At 41.7% G+C, this 22863-nt stretch overlaps 1 protein-coding gene across 1 annotated transcript; it reads left to right on the top strand.

Moving 5' to 3' along the window:
- Positions 1 to 179: 179 nt before the first annotated feature.
- Positions 180 to 21078, top strand: LOC132784016 (205 kDa microtubule-associated protein). Its single transcript, XM_060789377.1, has 2 exons — positions 180 to 2630; positions 17644 to 21078. The coding sequence occupies exons 1-2, from the start codon at positions 834 to 836 to the stop codon at positions 19963 to 19965; spliced, it is 4119 nt and encodes a 1372-aa protein (XP_060645360.1). The 5' UTR covers positions 180 to 833; the 3' UTR covers positions 19966 to 21078.
- The last annotated feature ends 1785 nt before the right edge of the window (positions 21079 to 22863 follow it).

The following is a 22863-nucleotide window of genomic DNA, read 5'->3' as shown; positions in this document are numbered from 1 at the left end:
GATTTTTTATTGGTTCCTTGGTATTTTAATTTCAACCACTTACAAATGCTATTTAAGGAGGTGCGCCATTTTTTTTTGAAATGTTACCAGATCGAAGTGGTATATTTCGAACGCAAAATAGCACCATTTTGAAATGGGAATTGTGGTCACGCTGCGATCAGTTCGATAGCACGACGCATTGTGAATTCTGTTTTAAAGCTGGAAGGTCGTTTGCGCGCAAGAATCGGTCGGCAAAAGTGAATTTCAAAAATTAACTGAAAGCACTAAAACAAAAAGTTGAAATTGCGAATTGTTTTCATTTTACACTGCGTTGAACTGTTTGTTAATAAAACCAATAAAAAAACATAAAATATTGAATTTGTGCGTGCGTTCGCGTTAAAAGTCAGAGTAACTAACTTGTGTGTGTGAGTGTGCACATTTGTTGGGGAATCAGGACTGCGCAAAAAAGAAGAAGCATATTCGTGATTGGCGGCTGTTTCTGTGAGCGTGTCGTGTGCGTGTGTTTCTGTGTGAGCGTGTGTGTGCATGTGTATGTCAGTGGTGCGGCACAACGACAGCAGCAAAAGGAGGAGAATTTGCAAGAAAGAAGAGGCCAAGAAGCAAGCAGCAGCAGCAAGAAGCGGCGTGTGTGAATCACAACGACGATTGACTGAGCAGCCGAGCAGCACACAAATAATTCACCACATACAACAAAATCTTTTTTTGCCAAAATTCAAATAAGATAGAACAACGAACCAGATATAATTACAAAAAAAGAGCGAACACGCAGATTTGCAAGAGTTTAACACGAAGAAGAAGAGCAGCTGCTAAAGAAAGAAGAAAAAAGTATAAAAATGGAGCACGAGGATAATGCGCACTTTGACAACTTTTTGCAAAATCGCCTGAATCAGGAGAGTCTGCAAAACGCTGGCAGCAACAACAACGCCGGCAATAATGCTGCCGACGTCGTGGCTGCTGAGTTGGTGGCCAACATCGGTCCCAAGAGTGGCGAACACGATGCTGAGCACGACGACGAAGAAGAATGGAAATATAAAGAAGTGCAGCAGAGCGAAAAGCACCAGCAGCAACTACAGCAACAATACGGCGGCTACGGCGAAAAGTTTAACGACGTCGATGTCGACGCTGACGTTGACGTCGCCTTCGGTGTTGGCGTTGGCAATGGTATTGGCAACGGTAACGGCGTCGGCAGCAGCAGCGACGCTTACATGTCTCTCGGCATGGACTTGACTCTAGGGAATGGCGTTGGCAGCGGCGTCGACGGTGGCAGTGCTGTCGTCTTTCGTGCCTACGAGGAAGAAGAAGATGAAGTCGAGGTGATTAAGAATGATGGTGACTTTTCAACAAACTCCAACACGACAACAACAACGTCTACCACTGGCGAAGTTAAGCCAGCCAACGAAGAAGAAGAAGCAGCTGAGCTGCTACCCAACAAAGCCGAGGAGCAGCTGCTGCCTCACGACCATGAGGATGAGGAGGAGGAGCCGAGCTCGGTGGCCACCACTTATGGCACCAGCAGTCTCAGCGAGCATCAACAGGAACCGGAAGCAGAACCGGAGCCAGTTGAACCACCTGTCACTTCGCAACCCTTGTTCTTCGATAACAAGGAGAACGCTGATCCCGTTGAGTCCGAGTTGGAGTCACATTCACAGCTCAATCCCAATGCGGTTGAGTTTGTTCCGCACTTTGGCTCGCAGCCTACATCGCCGGCTCCCAATGCAGTCATTGCGGATCCCATGCAAACCTTGGGCCGTCAACTGTTGGCCGATGATCTGGTGGCCGAAAGTCCCCGAAAGGGAACCCGGGACTGCAACATGGACACAATTGCGTTGCCCGATGAGCGTGAGTTTGACGATGAGGCCGCTCAGCGCCCTCATGAGCTAGAGCTGGAGGATGACACTTTCCCCGATGCCAACGAGTTGCAGAATGGTGGCAGTGTTTATCAACAGGAGCAAGATCAGGAGCAGCAACCGCGTCTTGATCATGGACCCGAGACCAGCGTTGATTTGGATGCTGATCTAGACTTGGAGCCACAAGAGCAACAACAAGTGGAACACAAGTTCAACGATGACATCATGAAGCAATCTATTTATGGTGGTGAATCCATCTCGAATGCTTCCATTGAGGATATTCTGAACTCGGTGCAGCCGCTGCCACAGCAAAGTTCTAGCGAGGAGCCACTCAAGGAGAAGGAGTTGCTCAATGTGGAGGAGAAGGAACTCGTCTCGCAGTCACCCTCCATCGAGGAGCTGCATCAGCATCAACTGAATCAACCAGTTGATCCCATGCAGGCCTCGTTCTATCTGGAGCACACCTCGAGCGATGCCGCTGCCTTCGCCAGCGATGTCAACCTCGAGCACGAACAGAGTCTGCTGCTGGACACCAGTGCACCGTTTAGTCCTCTCGAGGATTCGCCGCACCATGACATTGAAACCGCACCCACACTTGAACTACAGCCAGAGCCAGAGCAGGCTGATATTGTCGACATTACGCCTTCCCCGTTGTCCACTTCCACCGAGGAGAAGCATCTTGTGGAGGAGACAAAGGAGCAGCAACAGAATCCAGTTGAAGAGGAGCTGCTTGTGGAGTCCGAGAACATTCAAAACACCCTCAATGCCGGTGTTCCATCCCAGGTGAGTTTCCCCCCAAGGGACTACAAGATCTATGTTCTTTTCAATTATCTTTTATTGCAATGCCTTGTCTAATAAGATTACTTGCCTTTGTAACTAACTCAAATTAGAAAATCCAGCCACGTTTTTGATTTTCAATTATTGAAAGTTGATATTTTGTTTGCAATGTGGGATAAAAGGAATAAAAAAACTTATTAACATTTATGAATAACACGTATGAAAACAGTATTTTTGCTAAACTCCTTAAGAAATTTATCTTCTTCACATAGAAAAATTCAACCACGTTTTCAGCTTCATCCAATTGGAAAACTAAAATCGTTATATAGGGAGATTGATCGATATAAATTGAGATTTTTGTTTAAAGCTTTTCATATTTTTAGCTGGCTTAGGTTCAATGAAAAAATACACAAGCTAATAAGAAAATACGCCAAAACCTTTTAAAAAGTTTGGCCAAATCAAGTCAGAATAGTCCGCCCCATTTTTCACAGCGTTAGATAAGAAAAGCCAGCTGTCTTTTCGGCGAAAGTAAAAGAGAAAAAGCCAGCTGTATTTTCGGGAAAAGCAAATAAGAAAGCTCTGTCACGTAGTCACGGTTCACGCCCATCACTAAGGCGCACGCCCATCTCTAGCTGGAGAATGACTCACTTTGGCAGCGCATTTGTCAAAAACGTCATTATACACTCGACAATTGTCCTGCACCCTGAATTCACAATTCGTCGAGGTCCTGTGTGTTAATTTTTGAGCTGTCTCCGTTTCAGTTTCCGTTCTGTGTGCTGCTCCTTTCTTTGCCCCTCGGCTGCTTGCATGCGTGTCCTTGTCCACGTCGCCTTCTCACCTGGGCCAAGCACGAGAAATCATTAAATTTGTTGGTATACTTCTTTGTGTCTACACATACACGTACACATTCAGCTATAGACAGCTGTCTGCATGCATTTGGCGCCCCTCTCTCACTGTGCCGCTCTCACTCTCTCTATTGGTGTTATTGCATTTTCAGGGCTGGGGTGTGTTCCGTTAACTCGCTCACTCGCTCGCTCGTTCTCTCACTTGCCTTTCTACACGTTTCCGTTCGCAGACACTCAACAGGACTCGCAAGTGCTTTTCACATGCGCCCTCTATATATATGTGTGTGTGTATTCGATTGGGTTGTGCTTGCTAGTGTGCGTGTTTAGTGTAGGCAAAGCTTAAGCGGGTCTTGGGTGGGGTTTTCATTAGAACTAAATGTGTGAGTGTGCCTGGGTGTGTGTGTGGCTTTGTATGTACTTTAAACTCCATTTTTAAACAATTAAGGGCATCCTAAGGGTTGTTGCTGCTGCTTGTGTATTTATTTATTGCCCTTTTGCCTATTGCCCCTTCCTCTCTCTTTATTGCGGCTTTTGTTTTGCCTTCAGTATATTTTTTTTCTTTTCTGTATAGTACTTTACACTTTATGCTGTTGACCTTTGGTGCTAAGAAAAAATATTATTGTCACCATTTGAGCTGTGGCTGGCTGTCGTTATTCTGTCTTTTTGTTGTTGTTGCTGTTGCTGCTTTAGCTTTAGTGCTTGTTAATGCCTTTGGCATTTGATTTCCGTTCCAATTGGATTTTGTGCTGCTTGCGGTCAACGATTCGGCTTAATGCATTTCTATGTACGTATACACACTAGTGTGTGTATGTACTCACAAAGCTCTGTTCGAAACTCAATTCGCTCTCGCCTTGCGCTCTCTCTCGCTGGTGTCTGCAATCTGCATGACCAGCAACAACAATAACGACAACAAAAACAACAGCAACAGCAGCGAAAGAGTAACTTCGGCAAGAGTGGCAACCTTTTCGCTTCGTTGCAAATACCAGCTCCAATGCACACACACATACACTGGCAGGCACACTCACACAGATGCAAAAGAAGCTTTCATAATTACACAAGCGCTTGTTGGGTTCACTTAATTGGGTCATATACGGTTTTCGCTTGCATGGCACATACACACACAGACACCAAATACATGCACAATTTTTATGATTTTTTTCGTATGTATGCAAGTGCTTTTGTCTTGCGCCGACATCGCAGTCAACGCTGGAGCTGGAGCTGGTGCTGCTGCTGCTGTTGTTGTTGTTGTTGGTGTTGGTGTTGTTGTTGCTCTGGGCATTGTTTGCTGCTATCGAACTTCCTGTGGGAGTTTCGTTGTGTGTATAATTTACGCCTGTAACAAAACGCTTTCTACTTCTTGCTGCTGTCTCCCCTCTTTCGTCTTTGTCTTGGCCGCTCAATTTGCATATTATTTCTGTACATGATTTGTGCTTTTTTTGTTACTTCTCTCATTTATATTTATTTATTATCACTTTGTTGGAATTTGGCTAAACAAATCGCGTGCACGCAGAACTAGAAACGATAATTTGTGTTTGCCTTTATAATTGTGTCTTTGATTTTGGTTTTGATTTCGGTGTCGTGTCGACCATCAATTTATTGTGTATTGTTTATTTTCGCTTACTACGAGAACAGCAGAAGCAACAACAAATTAACAACGTAACAGACAGCTTGTCACCAATGCGCGCCTCAAGAGAGTCCAAGGCGACTTTGTAAACAAAAACAAAACCAAAACAGCGCTGCCCGCATTTTATCAAAAAAACATTTAAGTGTTTTTTTGTTGTTGTGGATGTGCATGGGGATTTCTTGATAAGTTGCGAAGCAGAAAGAAGGGGCAGAGAGGCAGTCAGGCGCTGCCAATTAGCGGCAATGTTAGCTGAATGCCTGGCACGCTGTTAAGTCACATTATTAGGAAAATAATCAAATAATCAACATGATGCTCATTTTAGCTTTTTTTGTCGATTGCACTTTGCCGTTGTCGCCGTTATCACGATGTTTATTTATAAAATCAAATGGCGCTAGTCAGGCGATAAAATTCCATATATGTAGGTGCAACGAGATTCTACAAAGCAACAACAACAACAACAGCGAATTGATAAAGCGATTGCAAACAAACTAATGGCATAATCAGATTCACGCGTCTGTCTGATGACTCAGTCTATTAGGTTTAGATTCCCACACACACAACATTCATAAAACTACTGAATATAATTACAAATTCTGAATGGTTTTTTATTGTTTCGATTCGCAATTGTTGCTGTTTGTGGTTGCTGCAAACTTTCGCCACAATTCGCATGACATTTGTTTAAACTTGTGTTTAATTAAAATTTGTGCAATTTACATAAATTAGCATCGTCAGCAGCAACAGCAACAGCAACAGCAGAGAACCCAATGCTCATCTCTCGTTTGCCAGAGAATTCCATAACAATTTGAATTGTTTATGACATTTGACGGACAACAAAAAGCGAAAAAAAGGGAACGTTTTTTTGTTTTGTTTTGTTGTAAAAATATTTAAAATAGACTACCTGAATCAGAGAGGCCAAATTGAATAAATAAATATATTTATATATGTATATACTCGACGTATGCATATTTAAGATATTATACAAAAAAAAAAAAAAAAGAATTTCAATTTGCATATGTGTTTGTGAATGGGGGAAATGAGGTTTTATTTAGCCTTTTATTATATCATAATTCTCTCAAAATGTGAGTAAGATTCGTCTAGCTAGATGAATCACGCAATTTAACTAAATGAATGACATGTGTGGCTGCTGAAGACCTTTTTAAGCGATTTAATCTTGTAATTATGTACGCGAGAGTAGTTAACATTAGACTCGGGGTAATGGCAAGATAAATAAGTGTTTAACAGAACAATTATTGTGATTCTGTTATGTTGAAATAATGCTTACAAGAATGGAACAAAATTGTGTACGCTTAGCGAACAATGAGATAATTCTTGCGTGTTTAAAATGAAACTGTGCCAAAAACTCTTCAACGAAAATGCTAACAGTAAAAGCAAAAAAAAAATAAGTAGAAAGAATAATAGTAATGATAATAATAAAACAGCAGGCAACAAAGAGGCTCGATAGAGGCGCTCAAACTGGTAATTAAGTCTGAAAATCCATTAAGATTATTAACTCAATTAAAATTTTTTGCTTCTTCACTTTTTCGTATGTAATTTAGTTCACAAAGACACATACATATACTTTTGTTGCTTGTGTTGTGATTGTTGCTTTTGTTGCTATGTTTGCTATAAGCGCCACTCATTGCTCTTACACTTACTGTTGCCATCTCATGCAGTTTTTGGGGCAACGGGTGGTCCGATTTGATCCGAGCTCGGTAAGCGCATTTGGCGTCGCCAATCCTACGCCCAGCCTCGTCTGCCCACACGGACAAGTGCTTAGGAGGGAATGAGTTACCGATACCGCAACGACGAGACGGCAACAGTGTGTGTGTGTGTGTGTATGTTGTGTGTACTGTATCTCGTCTGCCCACCTAAGTACGAGTCGTCTATATAGACATGTCTGTGAGCGTACACAGCGAGAAAATTTGCATGGCAAACAAATAAAATGTGGATACTAAAAAGAAAAATATAATTTATTAGATATAATACATGTTAATCTTATTAGTTCTATTTGGAAAAAGTTAATTTTATCTTTATATATATTTATATATACAAATTTATTTTCCTCTAATAATACATGTCAATCCTATTATTTCTATTTGAAAAAAGTTTATTTAATCTTTAAATATATTTATATATACAAATTTATTTTCATCTAATGCAATACAAATTTTATATAATATATTTATGAGTGTAATAAGAAAGTGCTAAAAAAAAGCCCTTTTTACTCAAGCGCTTTTATTTATATATACAAATTGTATTTCCTCTAATGCAATACACATTTTATATTATATTTTTATATATGTATGTATGTAATGAGAAAGTACTAAAAAAAATCGCTTTTTATCAAAGCGCATTTATTTATACATAAATATTGTTTTTCTTTTAATGGAAAAGAAATTTCATATTTTATTTTTATGAATGTAATGAGAAAGTATCAAAGGATACCCTTTTTTTAATTAATAAATAATGAGAAATACTAAACTTTATTTTTGTTATACTATACAAAGAAAACAAACAAATTTTAAAGACAGAATTCTTGATTTATTTATATAAATTACAAAATAATATAAAAATGTCTTATATATCTTTATAGAATATGTTTTGTTGACTATTTAAATTGTTATATGAAAGCAAGGGTATTAAATGCAAAAATTCAAAATTTATCTTCGCTTTGAAATTCGATTCCAATATTTAGGTAGTTATATTTCTCTCAGTGTACGTGTATGTAATCCAACTGACGCCCAATTTCAGCCTAAATGCAAAAAGGAAAAAAATATAAAATAAAGCAGGCAGGCGTCAGACAGAGTTGGTAAATAATATACAAGAGTTTTTGCCAACTCTGTGTGATTGTGATCGTGTGTGTGTGTGTGTGTGTGTGTGTGTGTGTGTGTGTGTGTGTGTGTGTGTGTGAACAAAACGAGTTTCATTTTTGCGGTCGCGACGAGGAGGCCCCAAAAAGCCAAAAGCAGAACAATTGCGAGACGACTCAAGACGACGGCAAGAAATCTTGCTGCAATATGATTGCCGTTGCCAGCCAGTTGCCAGTTGCCTGTTGTGTGCTGTGTGCTGTGTGGGTTGACTGAAGTTGATTGCCAAAAAGGCAAGAGCACACGTCTGAAGATGTTGTTGCTGTTGCAACTGGAACTGAAGATGGGGGCTGTGGAGCCTCGAGTCGGAGTCGGAGCACTTGACAACGATTGCGGCGTCTAATTGCAGCATTTTACATTTTGCAGTTCAAAAGAAATGGCAACAGCAGCAGCTACAGCAGCAGCTGAAGTGCTTTTTATCTTGCAGATACAATATCTTATTTTTATGCGGCTGCCTTTGGTGCAGTGTCTTGCTCTCGCTCTTTCTTTTTTCCCAGTCTATCTGTATGCGTTATCTAAATTTATATTGCCATATGTGTGTGAGTGTGTGTGGACAATGTGTGTGTGTATTTGTAGGCGACACTTTCGCTTGCAACGCTCGCATATTGCAGATACAGATGATTCGCTCGTTTCGTTCTTTTGCTTCCTGCTTCTTTTATTTCTCTTTCTTTTTCCTTTTTTTTTGCATCTTTTACAAATGAAATTTATGCATGTTCTCTGCATGTACATTTTAATTTTTAAAATGCAAAGCCTGTGCCAAGTTCAATAGCTTTTCAAAACCAACACAAAAAAAAACAAAAAAAAAATAAGAGAAACAACGTAGAAAATATGTAAAAATAATTACTAAAATGGGAGACAAAATGCGGCAATGCATTTTGTGGCCCCTGCAGCGCTTGTTGCAGTTGACTCAGTTGACTGTCAGCCGCTGACTGTTGGCTGCTCACACCCCTGTCACCCTGTGTCATCCTGACACATCCCTGAGGCTGATGCCTCTTGTCAGACGACAGGCGGGCACAGAAATTGCCAAGAACAGAGCTCCCCAGCTCCCACAGCTCCCAGTCCAGCTCCTTAGTTGCTGGCAGTCCAGCTCCCGCTGCATTCATATTGTCTACATCGTCTTTATAAATAGGCTTTAATCGTTACTGCCTGCTGCCTGCTGCTCTGGGGTGTCACAGCCAAGTGCTCCTCCAAAAGTGTTGTTAATTGAAAGTCATTTTGTGTAGCCAGGCAGACAAGATTTTCTCAGCCGGACGATCCATCTTGGCCAACTTGTTTTCCAGCATGCATTTTTCACACTCATTTCCTCCTCGAGTTTGTCACATGAAAATCTTTGCCTCAGGATCAAGTTGTACAACAATTTGCGTGTGTCTCTCTGACAGCCATTTAGAAGTGACCTCAAGGCTCACTTAAGCGAAAGGTGTAGTTGAAAAACTTTACTTAGTATAGGAAATGCAATCTAAACTTTGAAAACATTCCATTGAGAGCAGCCCCCGTGGGCATTCTTATTTATAAGTGCCTTTAATATGACTAATTTAGATGACGGCATGGCCTGAAACAGTTTGAAATACAATAATAGTAGTTTGTTGTGCCTGTGAGTGCACAGAACTTTCATATCTGCAGGAAAGCTTTGGGGGTATTATTAATCGCAATCGCAGCAAAACAGTTAACATTCAATTAATCATACTCAAAGCCCAGGCGGGGTCGATGATAAAAATTGAGTTATGATATAATACTTGAAGTCGAAGTAGTCGAAGCAAAAGAAAGCACAACTAATTTTAGCTGAGTTACGAGGCAAAGCTGAGGCAAAGAAAAGCCACACAGGGCGCAACTGAGTGCTGAAGCAAACAACTGGGGCAGCAAATACAGCATAAATGCTATAAATAAAGTAAACGTTAAGCAGAGTTCGGCCCACCGATTTTGGTGTTTTCATGCTCGGCTCATGTTGCTCATAAAACAAAAAACAAAAAAGAAGAGTTGTGCAAAAATTTCTTGGAATGATGAATATGATGTCGAACCGGTTTCTCAGTTCTCTTGTAGTTACTACAACAACAATAACAACAACTATGAGTACAACTACAACTACAACCTGTAGGTCAATTTACTTTAATTAATCGTAAAACGTAGAACGAAACGTTGTCGAAAATATTACGACAAGAGGCAAAGCAAAGGATGTTCCAGAGGGACAGTTTTGTTGTTCTTTTTAACTGACTTTCGAATTGCATTTGTGTGTGTTGGCTGCTGTCGTGCCTCTTGAATAGATTTCGATATTTCACACACTGCACTCTCGGCTCAGCTGTAAAGCATTGGGCCAAAGACAATGTCCGCTACGATGGCCATTAGCCAGCCACGAAGGCTTATTGCCACAGCCCCGTCGCGTCGCGTCGACGGCCAATGTTAAAGAACTCATAAAGAAAAGAAGTGGCCGCGACTTCGACAGCGACTGCGACTCTCTGGCTCTGGTAATCGTATCTTGGCTCTATGGGAAGGTACACAACTAAAGCATGGCTCAAGTGGAGTTGAGTTGAGTTGAGGAGGGGCCTGGCTTAGTTTTCCGTTTGCTGGCTCTGCCAATTGCCAAACCGAAACAATGTTCGTGTAGAAGCAGCAGCGGCAACAGCAGCGACCAGGTGTTTTTTTATTACCATTACCATTACCATTTGCGCTATTAACAATTTCTTTTGGCCTCTAAATAGCCGCGGCCGCTTCTCTCGCTTAGTGTGTTGTTGTCTATATCATATTTTGCACTATTATGAATATGCCTCATGCGGCCAGCCATCCATCCATCTATCTGTCTAAACTACCTTGCCACACAACAACAAACAGTCTTGATTTTGCAGATTCTTGGCAGTTAAGCAGTTGGTCTATTTCACTCACTCACTCTTGGCCAACAAAAGCAGCCAATTTCATGGCTCGCCATTCTAATGTTTCTATCCATCTATATATACATATATCTAACCATTCATGTGGCTGAGTCCGAGTTCGAGTCGCATTGTAATTGTATCTTTTGGTTCTTCGTGCGCTCCGCATTCGTTGAATGCAGATACTTTCACAAAAGCGCAGTTGAATCTGTTTCATGTCGGCGCGTCAATATGTTTTTCCTCTTCTATACTTTTTTCTTTTTTTATTATGATTTTCATTGTAGTAGTTGTGTTTTTTTTAATGAACCTTGCTGTGTTTTTTCCGTGTTGTTGGCCGCTGCAGTCACAGACTAATGGCTTCAAATTTGTGGAAATATCTTTATCACCATTGGTCCGATTTATGAGTGCGCCACGCGCATTATTGATGATCTCTGCGAGGGCACCATTTGTGCCTTTCACTGGACTGGACTGGACTCGACCAATCCCCATTCGCGAATTTAAGCGTGATCCCATTAAACTGTTAATAAATCAATTCCATTTAGCACACCCATTAGATGTTCTTTTTGTCTTGACTGATGAGCGCTCAAAGGAGTTCTAACTTGACAGGAAAGACATTTCAAATATATTCGCATAATTGATTAATTTAATTGCTATTACAAAACTTTAATTTTTAACTGACCCAACAGTGTGAGAAACGTTGTTAAAGTATTTATGACTTCTATGTAGATTTCAAGTTGATTTTTTTTTTAATTATAAATGAAATTATTCAATTTATCATGTCGGATGATGAGAAATTTAACAACCGTTAGTTCTGGACAATAAGACAATAAGATTTAGAGTCTTGGATTCCAGTAGTTCACGAACCATATCAGAGCAGCAAATGTAAATTGTATTATCTTTCTGGTGTATCTATAGTTTGGTTAGACCTTTTCCCCCTTTTTAAAGGCTTTGGTATTGTTTGTGTTGGCAACTTTCCGGCTTCGGTTTCGGCTTTAATTCAAGTCGCGTATAATAATTTGTTGTTTTGCGGTTTTCTTGAAGCAAATTACAATAGATTTTTTCTCATATTTATTTTTGGACAAGCCTTTCACAAATTTTCCCCAAGCACAGACAGACAATCTGCATAATACAACAAAATGCCGAAACTGAAACTCTCAACCGCAGAACAAACGATGTGCGCCAGGTTCATTATGAAGTTCATAATGAGCCAGACTGATGACATCGTCATCGTCATCGCGTTGGGCTTTTCTTTCGAAACTTGCGAAAAAATACGTAAAAACACAAAATTCCTACAACTCTCAAGAGTTGCGAACAGCGCAAAAATAAAACATAATTAACTTTCTATTCTTTTGCAGTTTGAAAAAAAAAGGTTTTTTTTATTTGCCTTGTTTTTCTTTTGGTGTTTTTATTTGCTTGTTGATTGCAAAAAAATACCTTGTTGCGTGCCACGTTGAGTTGAGTCGAGTTTGGGCCCAGCGAATAACTTCATAATCGTCGTCACAACAGTCAAACTTAATTATGATCTGAGCTGTGTAACTTGGTTTCGCAAATCTTGTGGGTCGCTCCGCTCTATTTTTGTGTCTTTTTTGTCGTTGTTGTTGTTATTGTTGTTTGTGCTTTGTCTGCGCCTCGGTTTGCGAAAATCTGTTGCCATGGCCATTTGCCGGTTTTCCTACACACTTTTATATGGCGCTCTACTCTGTATCTAAAGTTGTATTTCATTTCTTCTTTATTGCTTATTAATTCTTTCATTAATGGCGTCGCCATAATTCATTGAGTTGTCGAGTCAGCTAGTCAGTGAGTGAGTGAGTGGAACAGAATGAATGGTGTGAGAGAGTGAGTGTGAGTGTGAATAGAGGTTTGTCTGACTAATTGCTCAAATTATATTTTTGAGTTTGCTCCCAATTGATTGGAATTTGTTGCTGATGACTAAGCACAATTCGAATTGTAAATAAAATAAAGAATAAAGTAGAATGTGCAGCTAGAAGAGAAAGAGAACTGCACTTTCTAGACTTGTGTCATTTCCGCTTTGCAATCAAATCAAATACAGAAAAAAGAATCAATTTAAAATAGGAAAAGAAATGGATCAAAAAAAAGAATCATAATTATTAAAGTACACAAAAGGGGCGCGGCCCCCCCATGGCGTTGGTTAGGTTTGGTTTCATGCCTCAGCTGCCTGCAGCACACTCTTAAGACTATGATGATGAAAATAGCATAAAATTGTGCATTAATCAACATTGGAAGATTAATGATGTGCAGCATGAGCTGCTACAGTTGCTTTACCAGCAAAATTTACTACCCAAAAAAATAGAGAAGAAGACAAACATCAAAGAAAGAAAAAAACCATAAAGCCAGACTCTGCAACATGTTGCGTGCTGCAATTGCATGTGGCATGTGGCGCGCACTTGCAGCTGCTGCTGCTGTGTTGCACACTCGTACGATTTCAACATCATTAGCATGAATATGTAGCAAGCGACTAACAGTTACAGTAACAGTAACATTGTAGTGCAATGCTGTGCTTATTATAGCACAGTTACTAAGAGAGAGTGAGCCAAAGATGAATCTATTCTTCGTGTTCACCAAACACAAACAAGAGCGTAAGAGCGAGCAAACTAGAGTGCAATTTGCATGTGTGCTCAGTGAATAGTTTTTGGCATCTTTGGGCTTTGTCATCGACGACTACTATATTGACAGTGTGGCCAAACGTTTAAACGTTAAAAATAGAAATTACATAGGCACGCACACATGTGCAAAAAGAGAAGTCTTTGCCTGCTGTCTGTCGTGCTTAATTTGGCATTGTATTTTATTGCTGCGGTCGTTGATGTTGTTGTTGTTGGTTGCTGTCACCGCCCAGCGCAGCGCAGCGCATGGTTAGTCATTTGATTGTACGCTCTCTACGCATTATTGAGCATTTAGCTATTTTATTGTTATTATTATGTGCATATCGTAAGTGTGCGTATGGCCAAAAACAGTTAGACCCTGCGTTGCCTGCCTGCCTGCCTAGCTGCCAACTGTATGGCCATATTTGTAAGCGCTTAATGGTCACTGTCGTCGCTTGGGTTGCCCACTTTTGGATTTCTAACGAGCCATGTCAGACGACCGCAACGTCGACGACTCAATACAAGTGATTTGTTGGATTTGTGCAAAATTTGCGACTCTATAAATTGTCTTACTGCTACTGCCGTTGTTGTTGTTGGTGTGTGTGTGTGTGTGTGTGTGCCATTTTGGATTCGTTGAAAATTTATAGTCAACTGCTTGGCTCAATGTACAACGTACACACTACGACAGCGCGGCCCCCATGGGCAGCCGAAATGCAAATGCTCGCCATCTGTTGAACTTGATTTGTGTATGTGCTGCTGTGCTGTGCTGCTTGTTGTTGTTTATGGCACAATTTTTGTAGGTTTTTTTTTGAATTTTCAGCAATTTGCACGGTAGCACACAAAAACAACAACTCTCTCGCCACAGTGTGCTGTTGATCTTGATCAGCAATCAGCCTTGCGTTGTTCTCCCCATCTCCCCATCTCACTTTTCTTTCTCTCTTTCTCACACACTCTTTGCACAACACACAGCTGACGTCAACAGCGGCGTTCGTGCAATTTCTTTTGCTGCGCACTTTTCACAATTATCAACATTAAAATTCGCGGTGTGTATGCATGTGTTTGTGTATTTGTGTTTATGTGAGAAGAGAAGACAATAATGTTGATGTCATCGTTGCGTTTTGTTTTGCTTTTTCGGCAAAAACAAGCAAAAGAATTTGCGAACAGAGAGCAAAAGATTCAATGAGCATGAGCGTGTGCGAGTGAAGGATAGATACACAGTCACCAGTCGCAGTCGCAGTCACACTCACCCACTAGCAGCGACGTCGGCGTCAATGAAAAAGTGCGTTCATTGTTGTATTTGCTTGAGAGAGAACGAGAGAGAGATGCAGAGAGTGAGGTCTGCTTAGCACCGCTCTATTGTTCGGTTAGAGTGCCAAAATGATTTGTCAATAATAGAAAAGTCATGCACTTAAATCGGTAACCTCGAGCATATATACACAGGCACAGTCATTGATAAACTTAAACACATATATTGAATTTGCGTTGGCAAAAAACAGTTTTTTGCAAAAGAGCAACAGCAACACGTTAAAGCGATTTGCCAATAAACCGGCCGGCTAAATTGGCGTCACAGCGTTGCCAGCGTTTTTCAAGTCTGACGCATCTTTTTTTTTGTGTGCTGATAAAATGTCAAAGAATTATCGCCGCACAATGGGAGGGAGGAAGAGTGTGGGAGGAGGCTCGACTGCAAGTTTATAAATAAAAATGGCAACAAGAAGAATGGCATTGCATAATTTAAGACTATCTGATTAATTAACAAATTATGCGGGTCTCTCTGCAGCTGATGATGACTCATCAGAGAGATAGAGAGAGAGCGAAAGAGAAGGAGAACGCTGACTAAGCCGCGCTTTAACCGGTTCACTTTTTACTTCATTTTTTTCGGCTTCAGCTCACTTTTAGCCCCATTACGCTTGAGCAACAAAAGAAAGCCAGCCCAGCAATTGCGCGAGTGGGCCAAAAGTGGGCAGCAGAAACCGACAAAACACCGGCAACGCAGCAGCAACTACAACTACAACAGCAATGAATGGCCCCGACTGGTGGCATTTGCTGGTCAATGACATTTTAAAGCGACTGCGACGTCTGCTGCTGCTGCTGTTGACTGCGGTCTCCGCGTCTCAGTTGCGTTGCGTGCTAGAAGAAAAGTGCCGGAAAAAATGTTAACGCTACATTTTTTTTTTGTATTTTACCCTGTCTCGGACAGCGCCAAAACTAACGCCAAGTCACAGTACTAAGTCAGTGACACGTTTCCTGTCATCTGACTTTGTTTTTTTTTTCCTCGTTGTAGTTTTTGTTGTCCGCGCTATGTCATCGCACAGTCTGTTTTGCTGTACATAGTTTCTTCTCAACGTTGTTGTCAATGTTGTTGTTGTTGCTGTTGTGCAGAGCAAGCAACTGTCATGACATTGCTGCTTTCTCACTTTCACAAGCTCGTTCAGCCACTGCGGCTGCTGCTGCTGCTGATGTCATTATAATAATTCGTATGCATTAGTAATTTGAGTGCTTGCACATGTGTATGTATGAGTGCTAGTGTGCGTATGCGTGTGCGTGTGTCCAACCCTCGCACAGCTGACGAGCAGAATCTGTCGCCTGCGCCCTGCGTTGAACTTGGGGATGTTGCTGCACTACACACTCCTTCACTCATACTCTATTTCTCTCCCTCATTATGTCGCTCTTCCTCTTGACTTTTCATTTTTATAGCATACTTCACGGGGCCATGCCCAATTCATCTGCCTCAGCTGAAAACAGTGTCAATTACTTTTTTGTAGATTAGCCAAGCCACATTAAGATAACACTGCGCGGAAAATGGAAATGAACATTTTATTTCTCGTCCAAAAAAATTGCTCATTTCACTTAACTGGAAAACAGCAAAGTACTTTGGGGTGCAATAGATTTTCACTCGGTTCTCTTGTATATTTTGTGTTTTTTACTTTATTGATATTGCCGCTGCTGCTGCGACTTCTTAGTCATTCGGCAAAGAGGAATTTCCCGTTTATTTAGCTGGAAAACATTCATTGGTTTTAGTGATTTATTCTCGCTGGCATGGCCGCAACCATAAATACAACTTGTGAGTGTCGAGTCTGCATTTGATACTTGTAGTATGTTACTTTGGGTTGGGTTGGGTAGCTGCTATTTTTACAGCAGCTTGCACTCTGCGGAGCAGGCGACAGACAGCAGACAGTTGGACAGCAGACACGATATATAACATATAACACCATAAGTACAAATTTCTTGACGCACAATTGCAAACAGAAGACGCTAAGAAATAAAAAGATACAACACACCATAGTCTCGAAACTTTTTTATATTTTAACCCCGAGCCGAAAATGAAGACGTCTCTCTTACTCCATCTCCATCTCCACAGTGCCATGTGCCGGCTCATTGCATTTATCGATTTAACAGCGCGAACACGCAGTGGGGGAGGAGGAGTAGGAGTAGGAGTGGGAGGAGATGATGGTGATGTCGATATTGTCTGTGCGTGAAGAAGACGACAGCCAGACACAGTCCAAATGTTGTTGCTATTGCATAGCATGGCCTTTGTTTTTTTTCGGCATATTGTTGTTAGTCATTCTCATCATCATCATCATCATTCTGAGCATCATCTGCTGGGGGTATTAACATTTCAAATTCATTGTGAATGATGTTGCAGCCAAGTGTTGCTTCAAGAGATTTGTCAGCTGGAACAAAATGGTGAATAATAACTTGATGGCAATGTGTGCAATAGTTTAAAGTGAGCAGTTGTATTGTCTGTCTGTCTGCCTGTCTGTCCGCCCTTGTTAACACTTAAAACTCGCTGTCTATAGCAGCTAGAGCTACACAATTTGCTGACAATGGTCCTGGTTTAGTAAGACAGGTTGTAGTTATATAATTTATGCCGGATGTATAATAGCTATGTGGCAAAGTCAGCAAATATGTTTGCTGTCTGTCTGTCTGCGTGGATTGTCTATTAAATCTCAGAGTTTACAAAAGTTAGAGCTGTGAAATTTTCTTACAATGGTCCTGGTTTAGTTAGATACATATAATAGATGTACATATAATAGAGTTGTGGTAAAACTCAGCGTTTATTGCTGTCTGCCCGTCCGCGTCTTTTCGTCTTTAAATATCTGTGTCTGCAGCAGTTAGAGTTGCCAAATTTGCTGGCAAATGTTTCACCTTTGAATAGTATCTTATTGCATAATAATATTCATTCAACTATAGATTTTAATGAAACTTCCTTTTACTTGTTTTGCAGGTGGAATATGCTGATTTCGATACAGCTACCGGCTATGAAGTTCACGACCAAGAGGAGCGCGCTCCAGCCTCCAATCCATTCGGTCAAGAGCAGGAGCAACTGTTTGGCTTGGATCAAGAGCAGGTGACAAGCACTTCGCACTTTGATGCCGAACTGGAGGAGGAGCAAAAGCGCCAACAGCTGGAGGAGGAGCAAATGCAACTGCAACATCAGCTCGAGGAAGAGCAGCGTTTGCACCAGCAGCAGTTGGAGGAGGAACAGCGTCTGCAGCAGCAGCAACTGGAGGAGGAACAGCGTCTGCATCAACAGCAGCTGGAGGAGGAACAGCTTTTGCAGCAGAAGCAAATGGAGGAGGAACAGCGTCTGCAACAGCAACAGTTGGAGGAGGAGCAGCGTCTGCATCAGTTGCAGCTGGAGGAAGAGCAGCGTCTGCGTGAGCGTCAACTCGAGGAGGAACAGCGTCTGCAGGAGCAGCAGGAGGAGGAGCGTCGTCGCCAGCAGGAATTCGAAGAGGAGCAGAAGCTACAACAGCAATTGGAGGAGGAGCAGCGACTGCAGCAACAACAGCTGGAGGAGGAGCAACGTCTGCAGCAGCTGCAGCTGGAGGAAGAGCAGCGCTTGAAGCAGCAACAGCTGGAGGAGGAGCAACGTCTGCAACAGCAGCAGTTGGAGGAGGAGCAACGTCTGCAGCAACAGCAGCTGGAGGAACAGCAGCGTCTGGAGGAGGAGCAGCTCAAGCAGCTGGAGGCACAGAAGGAAGCACAAGCACTGCAATTGCAGCTGGAGCAGGAAGCGTACGCCAAGCAGATCGAGGCTGAAATCGCTGCTGCTGCTGCTGCTCCCTATACAAATGGCGTGGCCAGCACTGAGACCCCAGAGCCAGCTGTTGAGCCACTGGCCGAAGTGGAGCAACCTAAGCCTGCAGAGCCCGCTGAGGAGACGCCTGTGGCTGAGATTGCTGTGGCTGCTGCTGTTGCGGCAACAGCTGTGGCTGCCGTTGCCGGTGCAACTGCCGCAGCCAAGGCCAAGCCCAAGGCAAGTCCTGGTGACGCTGCCAAGAAGCCAGCCGCCAGAACTTCAGCCACAACAGCGGCGGCCAAGGCGAAGCCAGCCGCAGCAAGTGCTTCGACTATCACCAAGAAGACGACAGTTGGTGTGACAGCTGCAGCCAAGACAACAGCCGCTGCTCCACGTCCACGCACAGCGCCCGCCACAGGCGCTGCCAAGACCACAGCTTCCACAACAGCATCGTCGGCTGCTAAGCCGGCGAGCACAACGACAACTCGCAAGCCGCTTTCGGCCAGCAATGTGGCTGGCAAACCGGCACCCAGAACACTGAGCAGCACCACGACAAGCACACGCCCAGCTACGGCACCCGCCAGCAAGCCGGCAGCCAGCAAGACTGGCGTAACAGCAGCCAGAGTAGGAGCCACAAGTGGAGCGACAACAGCACGCAAGCCGGCAACGAGCACAACTGCAGCCAGCAATGGCACAACTGCAACCAAGTCGCGGCTGCTGCTGTCCGCCAGCAGCAAGCCAGCAACCACAGCAGCAGCAGCAACCACTGCAGCAGCAGGAGCTGCCAAGCCGAAGGTGCCGTCGCCACGCAGCGCAGTTGGTTCGACGCTGCGCAAGCCGCCAACAACAGGTGCTGCGACTGGAGCACGCAGTCCCAGCAAACCGCTGGCCAATGGTGTGACCAAGAGCAGCACAACAAGCAGCACAACCAGCAGCAATCGGCTGAAGTCTGCCACCAGCAGCAGCAGCAATGCAACAGCAACAACCACAACTACGACAACAACAACAAGCACTACAAAGACTTTCACGGCACGTCCGGCACCCAAATTTACACACTCGGCACCAGCAAGCGGCGCCAGCACTGCGCGTCGCTCGCTGTTGTCGGCAACCAACGGAACTGGAGCAGCAGCTGGAGCTGCTGCACAGCGCAAGTCGTCGCCGTTGAAGAGCAGCGCTTCCAGCGGATCGCCGCTTAAACTGAAAGCCAAAGAAACTGCAGCCAGCAAGACGTCGCCGGCACCAGCTGGACTGAAGATCAAGAGGCCAGCATCGGGCACCACACCAGCCAAGGCAGCAGCGGCAACAGCAGCCGAAACAACAACAGTTGCCGAGCCAGCAACAGCAACTGAAGCGGTTGCTGCTGCTGATGTTGTTGCTGCCAATGGCAAGGAGGAGCTGCTTAGCCACAATGGCAATGGACTGCATCACGATGAGTTGCTTGAGGCGGCGCAGGAAGCGTTGGTGGAGCAACAACAGCAACAACAACCAACAGCTGCTGCTGAGGTGGCGTTGCTTGACTTTTAAATTGAGAGACCTGGACTGGACACCAGCTAAAACAGATGTGTAGTAGATGATGAATGAACGAACGAAGATGATGATGATGATGTTGTGGGATGAAACGAAGTTGAAATGCGAAGAAAAAAATAAACTACTTTGCTAATATTATAAACATATTAGGCGAAAGTATTGTATTGCTATGAATGCGACGAGAACAACAACCAACAGCAAAAAAAAAACAAAAGAACAACAACAACTAAACACAATCCAAGTTGTGGCTCAGTGGAGCGTCCACTTTATTTCTTTCCTAAATGCCGCGCCTCCTCCAAAACCAGCCCAGCCAAAAAAGAAAATCAAAAATAAGAACCTATCAAGCGACCTACCACGATCATCAACACACGACACACACGCCCCCTTCTTCTCTGCTCCGCCTGCTGTTCCTTCTGCTCCAACAACAACAAAACGATATTTGCTATATATATATACAATATATTTTGTGTAAAGGTTTTTCTTAATAATCTGTGTGCTCGCAATTTTTGCTCATTTACTTTATTTATATACGAGTAGTTCTTCATTTTGCACAATTTTTTACATACATATGATTACAATTGTTCCTCACGCTCTGTTATTGTTTGCTCATGTGTTCAACGAAATTTGTAATGTGTCTATTTAAGTTCAACAACGAGAGAATCTTTTTTTGGAGCGCAAAAATAAAATAAAAACGAATAAATCATAAATCACGCAAAAAAAGAAAACAAAAGAATGAGCATAAAACTTTTATCCACACAAACACAAAAAAAAATGTCAAAATATAACGAACAACAAAAAAAATGATATAAAACTATAAACATTTATGCAAACAAAAAAATAATAATTGTGGTGTACGTGTAGCAGAAAAACACAGAAGAAAAACAAAAGAAATAATGGTTATAACAATTATAAAAAGTAGCTCGTAGTCGGCATTCTAACACGTAATACAACATATTTCCAATCAAAAAACAAAACTAATCCATGAAAATCCAAAAAAATGAATGATTGTTTCAATGATGAATGGATTGCTAACCACAAACAAAAAACATAAAAAAGATAATTGAATAATCTAGATACTAGAATTTATGTGTTTTTATACTGTCAACTCTTGGGTGCTGCTTCTAGAGGTGCACTTCCAACACACACACACATACACCAGATACACAGACATGATTTGTATACGCAGCATACGTTCCTCCAATTTACTTAAAAAGAAGCGAAAAGATACGAACACTAAAGTTGTAGTAGTGGATATTTTGCATACCCAGTGTATTATTTAAACAAAAACAAAAAACCGAAGAAAAAAAACAACAAAAAACGAAAAAATTCTCAACACAAAAAAAAAACTCGCATGTTTTCCGTTTTTTATTATTATAATTTTGTAATCAAAACACCACTCTACACACAACAATTTGATTTGTATTGTATTATTAATTTTTAATTTGTTAATTATGCAGCGAGAGAAACAAAGCACAAGCTGAACAACATTTAATGTAACTCTGCACACTCTATACTTTATGTTTAAAACGATATTACCAATTACAAATTAAAACAACAACAAAAAAAATCTCAAAAAAAACATTAAACAATTCTTTTATTTTATTTTTAGTTATTCTTATTATTTTATATTTTTATTGCTTGAGTTTTTTTCTTATCCCCAAACAAAGTGCTTTACATTCCATTGCCGAATTTAAGCACGAACAAGGAAACTGAGAGAAAGAATGAAATAAAAGAGAAGAGAGTAGGAAGACAGTTGAAGAGAATGAAAGAAGAAAGAGAGTTACCAAATCGTCAACGATTCGAATTTATTGTATGTACACTTAAATTTATGCATTGAGATACCAATTTTGCCTGCTTTTTGTAAAAGTTTAAAAGTGAAACATTTTTAGTCGTTAAGTTGCTAGATTTGAAAGTTTTTGCCTACACATAAATCAAATATATAGAGATAACTTGTACTACTTACCTTACCTTACCTTTAAAAATGCCTACACTAATAATATGAAATAATAATAATACCCAAACAAATGCGTATACGTAATATTCGTATTTTAGCAATCGGTTAGTTACATATTCAAATTCATTCAAATTTTTCGCATTATTATCGGTTTGCATTACCCCGCCCCACAGTGCCCTTCACTTTCATTTGCCTTATTATAAGTGAATTGCTAACTTAAAGCGTAAGCTAAATTATAATTATATTTATTGCTAAATACATACAAACATACACAAAATAAGTATGAACAACAATGAACTCGGATTTGGAGTGAGTAATATAGAGTTGGTCGACCCCCTCAAGCACCCCGCATACTGCACACTGCACTCCTCCCCACTCCCCCCGCGATCCCCTTGTCACAGAAGACCAGCTAACACAAATCACGGCCCCAATTTGTTTGGCTTGACTTGACGCAGCCGCCCCATTGGCGAGTTTGAGTTCACAGTGGAGAGAATCAGAAAGAGAAAGCAAAATCGAATGAGAGATAGAGATAGAGACAGAAAGAGAGAGAGAGAGAGAGAGCGACGACTGATCAAGTGATTCATATAGCCCTGAGAAGTGTTGTTAGAGGAGGGAGGGAGGGGGAAGGAAGGCCAAGGGCAGGGTCCAACTCTAGACCCAGTTTAACAGTTGAAAGTGTTTATTTCGCATTGCATTTAGGCCATTGAGCGCATTTAACTAGAAACAAAACAAAAAACAAACAATTATAATTAACTTTTTTATACAAATATATATATTTATATACAAATCGAGTGCAGAACGAAACTATATAGTGTTCTAACGATTAATCATGAATATTTGAAGCGCGATACAAGAACTAAACGACAACTAACATTATCAATTTAAATATACAAAAACAAAAAAACCAAACAAAGCATAACAAATACACATAGAAAACATAC

Source organism: Drosophila nasuta, chromosome 2R (assembly GCF_023558535.2).
Source record: "Drosophila nasuta strain 15112-1781.00 chromosome 2R, ASM2355853v1, whole genome shotgun sequence".
Lineage (NCBI taxonomy): Eukaryota > Metazoa > Arthropoda > Insecta > Diptera > Drosophilidae > Drosophila > Drosophila nasuta.
This window is presented reverse-complemented; position numbering and strand designations above follow the sequence as displayed.

Excerpts from the sequence above, each read along its gene's own strand:
- LOC132784016 (XM_060789377.1), top strand. The coding sequence starts at position 834 with ATGGAGCACGAGGATAATGCGCACTTTGACAACTTTTTGCAAAATCGC. Across the intron at positions 2,631-17,643 it reads ATGCCGGTGTTCCATCCCAG|GTGGAATATGCTGATTTCGA; the intron begins GTGAGTTTCCCC and ends CTTGTTTTGCAG.